Source organism: Leptonychotes weddellii, chromosome 15, assembly GCF_054177405.1.
Source record: "Leptonychotes weddellii isolate Sample4059 chromosome 15, ASM5417740v2, whole genome shotgun sequence".
Lineage (NCBI taxonomy): Eukaryota > Metazoa > Chordata > Mammalia > Carnivora > Phocidae > Leptonychotes > Leptonychotes weddellii.
This window is the reverse complement of record NC_138383.1, coordinates 11082880-11098656: the sequence shown is the minus strand read 5'-3', so window position 1 is coordinate 11098656 and position 15777 is coordinate 11082880. Positions and strand designations below refer to the sequence as shown.

The following is a 15777-nucleotide window of genomic DNA, read 5'->3' as shown; positions in this document are numbered from 1 at the left end:
TACTCTCCAAACCCTTTTGAAGATGGACCTTCCGAAGTAAAGTGGACACGTTGCTTCCCTTTAACTCCTATAAACTCGGCCCCGCCGCGTGTCCACGTTCTCCAGCACGTGCCTCCGCAGGCTCCCCATTCAGCCTTTCTCAGTCTCTGCCTCCAGAACTGGTGCAGGCATCATAGCCCTCTCAGACTTCAGCCAGCCGATCTTTGAAGTAAGGGTGTGTTCCTAGCATGTATCAACGTATGTGAAGGAAAATTCCAGCAATGGTATTGTCCGGAAGAAAAACATTAGGAATAGAAACCAAAATAATATATTCCAGAGAGAGAGGAGCCAGCATTTAATTTCAGGAGACACACACACACACACACCAGGAAGCAGGAGCCATTTAATGTGGCGACCCTATAAAAAGTCCTGTCGTGAGGAGGGGGCAGAACATGGATGAAGCAAACTCCCCTCCCTCAGGCCTGAAGCTGGCCCGCTTATTCGTAGCCACGGCGCTGATTAAAAACCGCAGGACCCTGATGGTTCCTCACGGACAGAATCGGCTCTTTGTCTTTCGGGAAAGGTTTTGTGAGTTGTTTGCTCTCCACATTCTAAAGATCCTGTCGTCTGAAGACAAAGACGGACCTAACACGGTGTGCTGTGAAGTTTGATTCATTCATTCACTCAGCAAATATTTATTGAGTTGCTACCATATGCCAGGCACCAAGATAAATGCTGGCGCCGCCACAGACGGCAAAACAAGTGCGCTCCCCGCCTCGTGGTTCTCGTGCGCGTGGGGATCAGCCAACGTTCTGTGCAGGGCCCCAGAGAAAATGGCTTAGACTTAACTTGCGGGCCACCTGGTCTCTGTCAGGATGGCTCAGCTCTGCCATTGTCATGCAAAGCAGCCACAAGATAATAGGTAAGCAAATGAGCATTTCTGTGTTCCAATAAAGCTTTATTTACAAAAATAGGTGGCGGGCCAGATTCGGCCTGTAGGCCAAAGTTTGCTGACCCTTGGTCAAACAGACGCAACACATAGATGCAAGTTAATATTTTGCCTATTCTACCCCTTTTCAATCAGGACTAATTTAGTTGCAAGTGGCAGAAAATGCAACCCAAACTGAAAAAAATCTAAGGGCAGGGCGAACTTCGGGGTCAGCCGGACAAAGGGCCCAGTTTCTCTCTCTCCAGTTCTCAGCTCTTCTTCCTCTGGATTGGCTCCCCTCTCAGTCCAGCTTTCACTCTGTGGTAGCAAGATGGCTGACACAACCCCAGAATGACGCCCCCTGGGTGAAGTCTAGTGGATGAGAGAGTTTGTCCCATGATTCTTGGTGACTCTGGTGACCTCAACTTGGATCATGTACCCAGGCCCCAAATGATCCCAGCACAAGGGGCATGTGATGTGATGATTGGCTAGGCCTTATCACATACTCCACCCCCCATGATCTTGAGTGGACAGTGTGGGGGAGGAGTGTGTTCCAGGAAGCAGAAGCCTCTCGAATGAATGCTGGAGGGTGAAGCAAATATCCACCACATATATCTTGTGAAATTCTAAATGAGTACCTCCAAAGGCCACATTTGTTCATAGGAGCTCTAAAATACGGTTTCAGATTTTTCTTCGACATCAGCAGGGAAAGGGTACCGCTTATGTGCAACATGTCCTCCAAAATTTTAATATTCACACATTTTTATTTCCTGCCACCACCTCAGTCTTTTTATTAGATATGTATTTAAGTCTTTGTTTCATGGACAGATTTGGGCAACGTATTGGCCTCTGATTATCGTACCCGCTTCTCATCTTTTCTATGTGTGTTGATTCTTATGAATAGACTATGAAACCCAGGTTTCTTTTTGCTGTCAGGAATCTTTCCAACCACCCGCAGCTGAATTTAGAGCTTCCAAAGCTAACAAAAGTGCTAGGTTCGGACCATTGTCTTCACCCTCGGGCCACGGTTTTCTCCACAGTACCAGAAAACTGTTCCTTCCTCTTAAAACAATAACCCTTTCCAGAAACTAGTTCATGCTGTCCTCCCATTAGAGGGGCTGGTGGCTGCTTCCTTAATCAGCCACCCCCTTTCCTGGGAGGCTCAGGTCCAGTCTGCAGCAGGCTTCTCTGCAGACCGGACCAGAGACCGGTCCCTAGGTACAGGGAACGAGGGGGTCCTCTGAGCTGCAGCCTCGGTCTGAGGGCACCCCGTTGGAATAAAGAATCATAAGATGAAACTGTATTGAAGAAAGAGGGGGGAAATGAACATTTTGAGGATTGTTGAGAAAACTATGGTTACTTCTACATTTTTCACTTTGTATTTGAGAATCAAAGTACACCAGCTATGGCTGCAGAGCACCTTTCTTAAAATGGATCTCGCTCGGCAGTTGCTGTGGCAACGCATAATGCCTTAACCCCAATAAAAATGACATTTCTTAGAAGGCAGTGCTTTTTTTCTCAGCTGCACCAGAGCATTTTTTTGGCACCATCTTTTACTACAATTTCGTTCACTCTTTTTCTTTAAACCACATTGGAATTCAGTATCAAACTGATGAGTTTTATATACCCCCTCCCCTAAAAAGCCCATGCAAAAACTTTTTGCTGCACAAAGGCCCATTGCTCAGAAACATCCCCCACATTTCTGCTCGCCTTCTATTAGACCCCCCCCCCCGGTAACCTCCCTCCCTGTGTCCCCCTCCCGCCCACCTCTTAACTTGCCTGTCACCACCCTGAAGAAAGCCCGGCATCTTTCTGATGTTCTCCACTACTCCAAACCCTCCACTGCAGCGCCCACCCATGTTCACCCTGTCTCAGACTATATGCTATGCTCCAAACTTACCTCTTGTGCTTTCCCTCATCCCCAACCCCCTACAATTTATTCAACAATCAAACTCCATTTGCTTTATGGCGTTCAGCTAAGCCAGGTGTTAGAAGGACACAGTTCTGGATCCCCGAATCCACAGTGAGAAGAAGCATCTGTTAATTTCCCCCAACCCTCCCATATGTATCTAATGGGTAGAAATCCAGGCTGGGTGGAGAGAGAGCTTTAACCTGAGATCCTTTCCTTAAATCATTCAGCGTGGAGCAATGATTCCCCACCTGTGGACCAGAGCTATTGGCAAGGCTCTGAGGAAACTCATACATACACCAATCATGGTCGGTAGCCAGGATAAATAATATGAGTCAAAAACAGGTACTACTGCTTTCCAAAGGCATGTAGATAATTTTAATTATAAAATACAAATTCACTTAAAATTGATTCTGAACTCATAGAAGCTTTTTGTCATGATGTACTTTCTCAATCCGTAGATACTAAAAAATGCAAAAAGAGGTTTAAATGGAACCCTCAAGTTAATCGTGAATATATGCAAATAATTTGCTATCAGGATTTCTATTTTTTTATTTTTTTAAGATTTTATTTATTTGCGAGAGAGAGAATGAGAGACAGAGAGCATGAGAGGGAGGAGGTTCAGAGGGAGAAGCAGACTCCCCGCTGAGCAGGGAGCCTGACGCGGGACTCGATCCTGGGACTCCAGGATCACGACCTGAGCCGAAGGCAGTCGCTTAACCAACTGAGCCACCCAGGCGCCCACTATCAGGATTTCTAGTATTGCAAATAATTAGAAATCAAAAAGTGTAGTGCTAGAGGCTTGGCTAAATGAAATATATATATATATAATTCATAATATACATAGATATAATATAATGAAATATATATGGATAGCCTCCATTATATGATGTAATGATAACTAACATTTATTGAACATTTATTCACTAAGTGCCACTCTTGTAAAACTCCTACATGTATTAAGTCGCCTAAATCTCACAGCAGCCCCAAGAATTTATAATTCCCATTTTCCTGATAAAGAGACTAAGGTACAGAGAAGTTAACCTTCCCAGGGCATGCAGTTTAGGGACCCAACTCAGATTCAGCTCCAACATTCCCGCTCCAGAGTCTGGGTTCCTAACTCCTACACTTGACTGCTCAAAGGCAGGTTACAAAACAGCCTGTCCTTTTGCACAAGATGGCTCTGTAAGGTCAAGTCACGGGCACCCCCTCTGCACCAAACACTCAATGATAATTGGTAAAATAGAAAATGAGAAAATGCAAAAAGAGAAAAGTAAAACGGGGGCACCTGGGTGGCTCAGTTGGTTGAGTGTCTGCCTTCGGCTCAGGTCATGATCCCGGGGTCCTGGATCGAGTCCCGCATCGGGCTCCCTGCTCAGTGGGAAGCCTGCTTCTCCCTCTGCCTCTGCCCCTCCCCACTGCTCATGCTCTCGCTTGCTCTCTCTGTCTCAAATGAATAAATTAAAAAATCTTTAAAAAAAAAAAAGAGAGAAAAGTAAAATGTACTGGGAGTCAAAAGCAGGATGGACATCTGTGTGTGACCTGGAAACAGAACAGAACCCCAGAGTGATGAGTGAAGCCAAAGCCGCGAGTACAGGGTCCCGAGCTCATCAGCAGGCAGAGGCAGCTGGAAGAGAAGTCCCAGGAGTAACAGGGGACAAAAATGCTGAGGGGGCTCCTTGCCAGTGAAATGACAAGAGACTGGGTCACAGCATGAGAGCGAGGGCTGTTGTGGAAACTGAGGAAGGCTATTGCCTGCCACAGTGAGGGGCTCTAGCTCATCTGAAGTTGGGAGGCAGTTGCCCCAGATGCAGCCTCCTCACCAGGGCCTGCCCCCTGAGACCACCATGCTGCGGGACCCTCTACACCCAGAGATCTAGATGGAGGAGTGGCAAAACCCCACGGGACAGGAAAGTGGGCAGAGGAAAAGGAGAAAGGGCCTGTTGTGAGGGAAAGTATCCAGGCACCTGGTGAACGGACAGAAAGAAGCCAACGAGTCTGGTGTCTGGAAGTGAGACGACCGTCAAGTGACGGCAATGAGAGGTGAATAGAGACCGGACAGTGCAGGACCTTGTTGGTCTCACTAAAGGATTTGATTGTGATTTTAAATGTTAAGAAAATTTGAATCAAAAACCAAAACCAACATTACTAGTACGTCTGTGGGTCAGGTGCAAGACAAAGGCATCCCGGACTGGGACGGTCCCAGGGCAACAGCAAAGTGGGGAGATAATTCAGAGATGCCATCAGTAGAAGTCTGACTTAGTTCCCTTTTTCATCTGCTGAGCTGACCCCCAACATGCGCGGTTGGATTTTGTAAAGTAATATCAGGCACAGTCATTTTCCGAAAGTGCCTCCCTCTTATCTCAGAAAACAATCACAAATGACTATGCAGGAACGTGTGACACAGGAACCCCAGTGGCCTCCCCTTTCCTCACCTCTTCAGAAGTGAATGCCGTCTTGGGTGCATGGAAGCTTACGATAAAATAACCTGTGGCTGAGGCACCATCCCTAAGTTGTGTGTATAAAGCTGCAGGCTTCCATCTTGTTTGTTATACCACAGGAGGGTGACATATTTGACATGGTTATGACATGTCGACATCACTAGTTGATAGCGTTTTTCAATAAAAACACCACAAAATGGATGTAATGCATGGGGATTAACATAAGAATAAAAAAAAAAAAAAAAAAACCACAAAATGTGCTTTCGTTCTCCTTCCATGTTTTCAGTGAAATTGTAAGGTTTCCAAGGTTCACTTTTTTCAACATCACTTTGAATTTTTATCTCCAGAGATCCCATTGGCTCAAGTCAACTACAGATTCTGTAGACTCTTGTTTATGCGAATGAGTATTTGGCCGATAACCCGGGATGTAAGTTTTACTTGAATGTAACACTAAAATCTAGTTATGGTTGTTCTCAGTCTTCGTGGTCCTTTTTATTTATTTATTTATTTTTTTAAAGATTTTATTTATTTATTTGACAGAGAGAGACACAGTGAGAAAGGGAACACAAGCAGGGGGAGTGGGAGAGGGAGAAGCAGGCTTCCCGCCGAGCAGAGAGCCCGATGCGGGGCTCGATCCCAGGACCCCGGGACCATGACCTGAGCCGAAGGCAGACGCTTAACGACTGAGCCACCCAGGCGCCCCTTTCGTGGTCCTTTTTAAAAATTAAAGGAAATATTGTCAGTGCTCTGCCTTCAAGGGAAAGGTGGGCAGTCTGTTGCCATGGTGCGGAGCACAGCTGTCTTTGGTCATGCGGGCACCATGTTATACATAACACCATTTCCACTCAGCGTCCAGGGGTCTTATTACATCACAGGAATGTCGTTGTTTGTCACAAGGTCCTATGTTTCCTAATTTTCCTTTGCTAAAGGGAAGAAGATGAAGGAAAGCGGGAAGGGGGGAGGCTGATAATCTATTTGGCGTGAGGTGGTTGAGGAATGTGGAAGAGCAGATAATTATGCACAGTGCTTTTAGAGGGCAGTGGGAGTGCTGAGGTAGGGTAGAAATGAGCCAAAACAGTCCTGGAAATGACTTTCCAGAATTATTCAAGTGAGAACAGTCTTTGAATGCTTCTGCATTTAATAAACTAATATAGCCTTCACGAGTATAATTGGACAGTATATGCTAATGAAAATTAATATTCAAACCTAATAATATAGACTTATATATAAAAACTTTCATTTGCCTTAATAAAAGGAATTGTATGTCCATCAAACCCTTTGCTTAGATCAGTTCAACTTCCTCTAGCTTCTTGATCTGTTGTAAGGTCGGATTCAGACCACAAGGGAAATGTGGGAAGGCAGGAAGACGAAAGGAGATTGGCGTATTTGGCAGTTCATAGTTTGTGATTAGTCTATAGATAAGTGTTATCACCCCCTCATTATTCCCCCTCAAACACATCCTGGGTCAGAGGTGGGGATAGAAAAATAGTAGCAGGAATTGAAAGTGATATGAAAGAATATAAGCTAATTCTTTCCTTCCTCTTTCTCATTTTGCCATGTGACAAACTTAGATACAGCTTTCACTGGTTGGACCATAAAATGTGTGCTTCTGTGGGGGATTTATGGAACCTCTAGTTTAGGTCAATATGTGCATTGCACTTGTAGAGATTTTTTAAATTAGTCTTATCTATAAATCTTCAATTGAAATTTTAAACCAGTGGGAAAGTGTGAGGAAGAAATTATTGTTGTTGTTATTGTAGCCATTAAAAAGGAATAAAGCAAAGAACAGATGGATGTCTGGAAGGATGGTCGTACGTCCGCCCCTTTCCTCAGCCCCTGTTATATTGTGGGGAGCACCAGTGTGTAGTGGATGAAACTTCTCTAACTGGTTGTGTCTGTGATGTCCTTTTCCTTTGGGGGTAGAAGAAACATCTCAGCATTTGGAAAGGTTATTTGAGAAACAGCAGAGCATAGTGGCTAAGAATGCATGCTTGACAGTCAGACTCCTTGAGTTCCAGTCCTGGCTTGCTCGCCTCTCTGTGCTTACCTCACTGAGTTGTCAGAAGGATTCACCACTTAATAAAGCACTTAGAATTGTATCGGGCACATCGGAAGTACTCAATAAATGTTTGCTGGTCGTAACATTTTTAACCTTATAAATAGAGCAAAACAGATTAAAGTTTTCCATGACTTTATTAAGGTAACAGGATTCTGTGTGGTATAATGATTTTTTTTTTTAAAGATTTTATTTATTTATTTGAGAGAGAGAGAACAAGAGAGAGCACATGAGAGAGAGGAAGGTCAGAGGGAGAAGCAGACTCCCCACCAAGCAGGGAGCCCGATGCGGGACTCAGTCCCGGGACTCCAGGATCATGACCTGAGCTGAAGGCAGTCGCTTAACCAACTGAGCCACCCAGGCACCCGGTATAATGATTTTTAAATTCAGGATTTGGGTTTAAGGACTCAGGGTAGTAATATTTTCCTGGTCGATAGTCTCATTCATAAGTGAGGTAATTTCAGATTTTCCAAGAGCTCATTTTAAGTTCACTCAGATTCATTGAAATCATAAAAACAAAGGAGTAGTAGACAGAAAGTGGAAATGCCCGGATCCTCAAAAAAAGTTGGAAAATATAGCCAACTGAATCTAAAAGTGATGTGATAGGGTGATCAAAGGGCAGTCTTGTTCACACACCATTCTCTGCTGTCTGTGGCCTAGCCTCCAGTAGAAGGAGGCCATCAGATATGAAAGGTGAAGTGGGGACAAGACAAAGGAGTCAAGAGAAACTATGAGAATTAACCGAAGAACTTAAGTGCTTGGCCTTCACCTCCAAAGTACTTAAAACTGAGGGAAGATGGCCCCAAGAAAAGACAGAAAGGGCATGCACAATGTCTCAGGAAAAATGGTCATCATTAATACCAAAACGTATCCCAGTGGAGTTCCTGAATCGAGGAAAAAGAAAAATCACATGGGCATTCAAGCAGAGAAAGTCACCTTCAACACAGAAAAGAACCCAGCCTGGCTTCAGACTTCACCGTAGGTGGATGTGATGCCAGAGGACATTGAAAAGAAAAGTTGCCAAAGTCCTAGGGGAGAGGAAATGGGGGTTGGGCATTATTATAGCCAGCTCAGTGGTCTTGCAAATGTACAGACAGCGGGCAGACATTCCAACCAAACAAGGATACAAGAGAGATAGCACACAGGAGTCCCTTCTGAAAGAGTAGTAGCTCAAAATTTCAGAGCCAGTGTTGAACAATAGAAAAATATAGTCAATATACCAGCTTGTGGACCCTCGATAAATGTTGCCCTTAAGATCTGTTTTATAAAGCATGTGTTTCGCTTTGCATGTGCATTTCATTTTGATCTAACTATTGAACTTAAGTCCAAGAGGAGAAGGTGGGAAAAATTATTACATCACTGGGAGAGATCATGTTTCATTATTTCTGTTTTTCCTTTAGGTGTAAATCACAAGATTATAACATAGGTCAAAAAACACTTTGCCAAAAATTGAAAAATCATATTCTAGAACATTTGCCATGGGATTTTAATGGATAATGAAATGAACTATTAGAACACATTTCTTAATTCGGTTTAGTCTAAGAAAAGTTGGGAATTAAGGCTGGTAATTTTAAATTATCTTCAGTAGATCAATGCATAGACTTGTCTTAACTGAGCTCAGTTGCACATATTTTCATAGTATGTTACCTTATTTCCAGGTGCATCCAATGAATCATTTATGGGATACTATGCAATTCTGCTTTAATACTCAGTTAAGTCACACACGGCACATGCAATAGGTTTTTGAATTCCGTCACATCTCAGATTAAGAGGAAGAGAAATCAAATAACTGGAGAAAGACACCAAGACACACATACTCATGAACCTCTTCATTCTGCTCAGGCATATCCCTCCAAAGACTCTTCTTCTGCCTCCCTCCTTTGCTTCTGTCTGTAGCTTTTAGAGAGATGAGCCACCAAACCAGCCCAGGGATCCATCAGTTAGCTGAGCCCAGGCTTGATTGTGTTCTGGAGGAAGAGGGAAGCCCATGAGCCAGAGAAGTTCACAATGGCAAGACACTCTGGTCTCCCTGTGTTGAGGAGTCTTGGAGGCACAGCAGCAGGGATTCTTCTTTATTCCTATCTTCATTGTCCTATGGATTATATCGAGCACCCAGCTGCCTAGCCAGTTGGAGGGAGTGTCTTAATCAGAGCAACAACATAGCCTGAGTTGTCCTCAAATCACGGTGTATCAATGATCATAATCCACATCCTGATCAAGAAAAGGTTAGCATAGTGCGTATATCACGAGCGGTGAGGAGAGAACAGGCGTTTTACTTATCAAGGGCTGAAAATTGTGTTAATGGGGATTTTAAAGAAATAAAAGCGTTTCAGGAACTGTCTCTCCCAGACTCATATAAGGGCAGACCGAGTGCCTTTTTCAGTTTGTAACTCTGTTTCCTGTCGTTTCATCTTTATTGACCACATGTAGCAAACTTACCTTTGTGATAAATAAATATTATTATTTATTATTTTAAAAATTGAAAACAATCATTTCCGTGGGAAAAAAACTGATAAGCTGTCTTTTTTTTTTTTTCACTTTAGATAACTTATATACGACAAGAATATGAGACCAAATTCAAAGGATTGATGCCAGCATCTCTAAGACAAGAGCTGGAAGACACCATTTCCTCCCTAAAGTCACAGGTAATTACCAGAATCAAGGCATTCCCTCGGGGTTCAGGTGGTGTGTATATCCTGAAAACAGACTCACAAATAAGTTTAATTCTGAACTGATGCCAGAAATTAATGTAATAACATAACATACAACCAGGATGAATTGTTTTTTGTTTGGATTTTTTTTTTTTTTTTAAGTTTTTCTTACTAGTTTTGCAACTCATTGTCTCAATAAGATCTCCTTACAAGCACCCGTGAAATTGAAAAGTTCAGTTATGGTTACTTTCCCTCATTTACAGTGTACATTCCAGTACAGCCTCCCCGTTTCTCCTCTTGGTACCAGGCCCCAAATGCCATCACTTGACACATCGGAGATTTCCTGACTGTGTGAAAGGGCAGAGGAACAGAAACGATGGCTAAATTAGAAGCATTTCTATTCTGGTGTGTTTTGTATGCTTGTTAGACATAACAAGATGCATTTTAAATTCCAAGCAGAATAATGACAAGGTATTCAAATAATTCAGTTAAATATTTCTTGCTGAAATGTGTAGTTCTTGGAATAGCTTATGAAATACAGTGTGAGAGATGCACTGGATGTAAATTTAGATGCTTAAGATTATTTCACAGCTCCCAACGTCAGTTTTCTCCATGTACTTCTAGAAACACATTTTATATATTGCCAGTCTAATGACTCTAACATGGGAACGAATCTACACGTTCCCACTTCTAATACACTTAGGAACCTAAAATGTACTTTCCCCTACAACAGTCATGTTCCCTTTGTATGTCTAAGAATCCTTGTATGACTGAGATTGATGAAAAGCAATAGCTAGGACTCAGAGTAGCCAAAACCATCTTGAAAAAATAAGAATGAATTTGGGAGGGCTCATGCTTCCCAATTTCAAAACTCACTACAAGGCTGTAATAATCAAGACAGTATAATATTGGCAAAAGGATAGACACAGAGATCAATGAAATAGAATTGAGAGTCCAGGGGAAAAAAGAACATATATATTATATATATATAAGATTTTGTTTATTTGTCAGAGACAGAGAGAGGGAGCACACACAAGCAGGGAGCACGGCAGACAGAGGGAGAAGCAGGCTCCTTGCTCAGATGCAGGACTCAATCCCAGGACCCTGGGATCATGGCCTGAGCTGAAGGCAGATGCTTAACCAACTGAGCCACCCTATTATATATTTTTTTGATCAGTTGGTTTCCAAATGTCCCAAGACTGAGGGAAAAATGGAAAGAAAGGTTCTGGGACAATCAGATTATTCAACAAGTTAACTCAAAACGGATCATAGACCTAAATGTAAGAGCTAAAAAAAACTCTAAGAAGAAATCTTCTTAGATTAAGGAGTGCATCTTTGTGCCTTGGGTTAGGTGAGAGTTATTTTTTTCGCTGTGACACCAAGAGCCCAAGCAGCAGAAGAAAAAACCAGATGAATTGGACTTTACTAAAAGTTAAAACTTTATACTTCAAAAGACAACATTCAGAAATTGAAGAGACAAACCATGGTATAGGAGAAAATATTTGCAAATCGTGTCTCTGGTAAGAAACTTCAAAAAAAAAAAAAAGGAAATCATACTTTTTTCTGGGAAGGCTCCTTGAGAGAAAGAGGTCTTTGCTCTCTGTGCCAAGAACAGTGCCTGCCACATAGTAGGTGCTCAATAAATTGATTTACGAACCAATACGATTGGATGATACCCACATGTGCTCTTTGTAATGTGTAGGGCAAAGCGCGCGCAGCAAACTTCGGCCGCCCCGTATGTATTCCCCTCCGTCAAAAGCCTCTCACCTGAAGATGAAATGTCCGTTCTAGCATTCTGTGGGCTACTGTTGGCTTCGCTCCTGCCTATAAACATAAGGACTGCAGGGGCGCCTGGGTGGCTCAGTTGGTTGATCGGCTGCCTTCGGCTCAGGTCATGATCCTGGAGTCCCGGGATTGAGTCCCGCATCTGGCTCCCTGCTCAGCAGGGAGTCTGCTTCTTCCTCTGACCCTCCCCCCTCTCATGCTCTCTCTATCTCATTCTCTCTCTCAAATAAATAAATAAAATCTTTAAAAAAATAAAAAATAAATAAACATAAGGACTGCAGGAAAGTGTTAAGGTAGAAAGGGTTAAGTCATTTTTATTTACATGGAAAGCTCCCTTGCAGTGTGGTTTACCCATTAACTCTGTAGGAGAGCTTCCATAGGGTTGGCTATGGAGGACCTGGCACCTTCAGAGGAGGGGTTTTTTTAAGGAAAAAAGACCGAAAGAAAGAAATCTGATAGCCACCTGCAGGGCTTCTGTTATCATTCACCTCATTTCCCTGTAATAAAAGCCACTTCAGCCTCCTAAAACTGGAAGTTGACCCAGAAAGAGAGTCCTGCTAGCTGGCAGCTGCGTGGAGGAGTCGCAGGCCACAGAGGGTGCAAATTTAGTTTGAAAGCACAGGTGTCTGTATTTTCTGAAAATTGTTGGGATTCCAATCGCAAAGCAGGGGTGGGGAGGGGAGGTCGAATCAGTGTAATGCTTGCATCTGTCAACATTATCAATTGTCCTATGGGTCATTTGAGCAATTGGCTAGAATTAAGACCAGGGTGATATTACAAGTAAGCAAAACCGAGGGGGACCACCTGGATATGTACCCGTCTAGAGAAAGTGTGCTTTCCTCTCTTGCAAGCACATTTGCTGTTCGCCCGCAGTGTTCTCTGGCCAACTAGGCTTCAGAATCAGCCGTTGCCATGGTTTCAGTTCAGACCAAAGCAGCAAGAGTAAACAATTCTGAAATGATCAAATACCGCTGACTCTTGATTACATCGAGCCATAGTAGGAGTTACCCCCAAACTGTTTCTATTTGTTCGTGTAAGGTGCTTTTGAATTCATACCTGATAGAGGTATCTTTAATACTATATAGAAATTTATGCTTCCAAAAAAATCAAACCACACTGTAAAGATCTGATTTAAGAGAACATGCTAAGCCACTAGGCGGCTTCTATTAGTCTTTTCATGTCCTCCTCCTAACCTTGGGAAGCAGCTCTCATCGATCCCATTTCACAGATGAGGCATCAAGAGCTCAAGTAACTTTCCTAGAGCCATCGAGGCCAAGCCAGGAGTGGAACCCAAGCTGGCCTAACTCTGGCCTAGGCTCTTTCCACTACCAATATTGTCTCTCCAACCTCAGGGAATCCCCAGGACAGACTGAGGTTTCCAGAAGACAGTAATTTTCTTTCTCCTCACTCATTCACTCATTAAACACTAGTGAACACCAGGGTCCCACCCAGCCCTGTGAAAGAAGCTGGGGACACAGGGACGAAGAAACATCCTCCCTGTCCCAGACGAGCTCTCAGGTTTGGGGGAGAGATATGAAAACACATAACCCCAGTGCAGCTTGAGAAGTGCTAATAATGGAGCACAGGAGTAGGAGTAAAGAGGAGGGGCCCTGACTTTGCCTAGGATGTGATGAGCTGTTGGGGAGGAATCGAGGAAGTCAGTAGGAGAGGTGACATTTGAACTAAACGGTGGAGGATAAATGGGAGATAGTTAGCCGAGTATTCCAAAGAGAGAAAATGCCCCGTGCCAAAGGGCAAAGGAGTCAGGAAGACATGGTGTACAAGGTGGTGATGGTGGGGAGGACGGGAGGAGAAATGGAGCCTCAAGGACGGGCTGGGGCCAGACCAAAATGGCTCTGCAGTAATGAATTTGGATGGACTCTTGTCTCGGATTGCTTTTCAGGAGGGATGCAATGTGATCAAAGGTGAAAAGCACAACACTGACATTCAACAAACCCTCTCCCTTTTATCTAGGGAGCCACGTTATTTGCACCATATTTGGCCATTTCAGCCACATTCGCCTCTGCTCATACGTGGTGTCTTTTTCTAGGTTAACTTTCTGCAGAAGAGAGCATCCATCCTTCAAGAAGAACTGACTACATACCAAGGCAGAAGGTACAGCCCACGCTCCTACGGCCTTCTGATTAGTTTGTATTGTTGGCACCTGTGAGTCCCCCGGGTTGACCGTAGGGTCTTTATTAAAATGCTTACACATAGTATCAAAAAAATACCGATTTTTTTTTTTTTTTTTTTTTTTTACTAAATAGCCTGTCTTTGAGAAGCCACCCACCTCTTGTAATCACAGTGCTTAGTACGATCAGAACAGAATGAGAGAATCTGCAGATGCCTGACAAGTCTGGGCCTCACCTGCATCGTCCTGACAAGACATTGTCTTAAAGCCAAGTTGCAGGGTTAAGGAGACCGTCTTTCTTTTAAGATAGCGAGGTGATGCAGTCCTTAGTGTGGTAGCCCACATCTTCAAAGCCCCGTATTCCCTGGAGGTTTGGCACTGTTGCAGATGTTCTCCAGACCAAAATAGATAAATGGCTCGGTGCTGTGGCAACACTGTGACTTTAGTGCCCTCAGCATGCGCTTCTCAAGGATGCCTTTTTAGTCCAGGGTTCCCAGAGACATCACAGACATAGATTATGTTTACCTGCTCTAAGTCAGTCAAACAGCCTCCCTTTTCACGCAGTGAAAGGCCAAAGCACTTACTTGGCATCGGTTTAAAAGTTAAGACCTTGTGAATCATTCACTTTTCGAAAGATTCTCTTACCTGGTGCAGATGGGATTGGATCCTTTCTGGGCATAAATGATGAAATTTTGATACCGAATATCCTTTTTAACCTCTATCCAACTCCTCCCGAGTTAGGACATATTTTATCATTGACATGCCCATCAGACCTGGAGAAAATCATTAACTGAGATCTTTGATTTTCAGGTAACTGCGCGAAGGCTTACCTGAGTAGCACAGGGCGAGGGCAGTGGATGTCACTGTCTGGGCTGCACTGTGGATTTCTTCCAGCAGGTTTGAAGATTTGGATATTGTAAACTGTGAGATCAATGGCATTTTTTAATACTTAAATGTAATTAAGATCATAAACACGTGCATCACTCATACGCTATGGGGTGGTTTTATTTGTGTCTGCCTAAGTTATTTTTTTTTAACATTCCTTTATTTCGGATTTCCATATTCGCGTGCATTTGAGCGTGTGCTGAGAATTGCTTATATTGGGGAAAGAAGTGATTTCTCATAATATGCCTTGTTGACGCTTTTGTATAGAATTTTACCAGTTGCGTATGATCAAAATCACGTTTGTAGTATCGCATCACAATTTTTAGCATGCTTACATTGTTTTCATGTTTGTGTTCACATATTATTAAAACATTATATTTTGTACTTATCAATTTTATTTCTACTTTTTATTGCACCTCGTTTGCCAAAATAAGTATGGCATATCCACGGTATTTTTCCCTAGAAAATCCTGACAATCTCAAATTGTACTATGGGGAAAAATACCTTATGTCGTGTCAGAGATCACATCCATAAGCAGTTCGTTTATTTAGAATAAAAATCACTGGGTCATCTGATACCAGTTTAAGGAGTTGTCGCGTTGGTCTCGTCTGACCCTGGGACTCCAGAGGCAGAATGGTGTAAGAATTTTATGTAGCAGCTATGGTTCTATTGTTGCTTTCTCTTTTTATGGTGGTTGTTTCATTATCGTATCAATTGATGCTCTTTAAGAAAGCCTAAAAACAGAAGGGTGTGTTCCAAGGCCACGCAACCCAGTGGCAAGTGGTGGCAGATGAGCTGTGATTGGCCCCATTTTCCTCTCTGCGAATATGGTGGTGTTCTCCTGATTGGGTGTTTGTCTCCACCCAACTGACCAATCAGCACATTGCTTCTGATTGGTCGTTGCTGATTGGTCTGTGTTCTATGCTGATTGGTCAGCCCCATTTGCTGAGGAAATTCTGAATTGCAGTGGATGGATGCTCTGTATTCTTTTGACTTCATTGTGGTGTATGCC

General features: G+C 43.2%; 1 protein-coding gene across 1 annotated transcript in view; it reads left to right on the top strand.

Annotated features, from left to right (window-relative positions):
* LOC115938207 (centrosomal protein of 112 kDa-like) overlaps positions 1-15157 on the top strand; it is a 136185-nt gene extending 121028 nt beyond the window's left edge. The window contains exons 5-7 of the mRNA XM_081804655.1: positions 9857-9958; positions 13800-13864; positions 14691-15157. Coding sequence (XP_081660781.1) covers positions 9857-9958; positions 13800-13864; positions 14691-14694 — 171 coding nt within the window. The 3' untranslated portion in view covers positions 14695-15157. The remainder of the gene's footprint in view (positions 1-9856; positions 9959-13799; positions 13865-14690) is intronic.
* Positions 15158-15777: the final 620 nt, after the last annotated feature.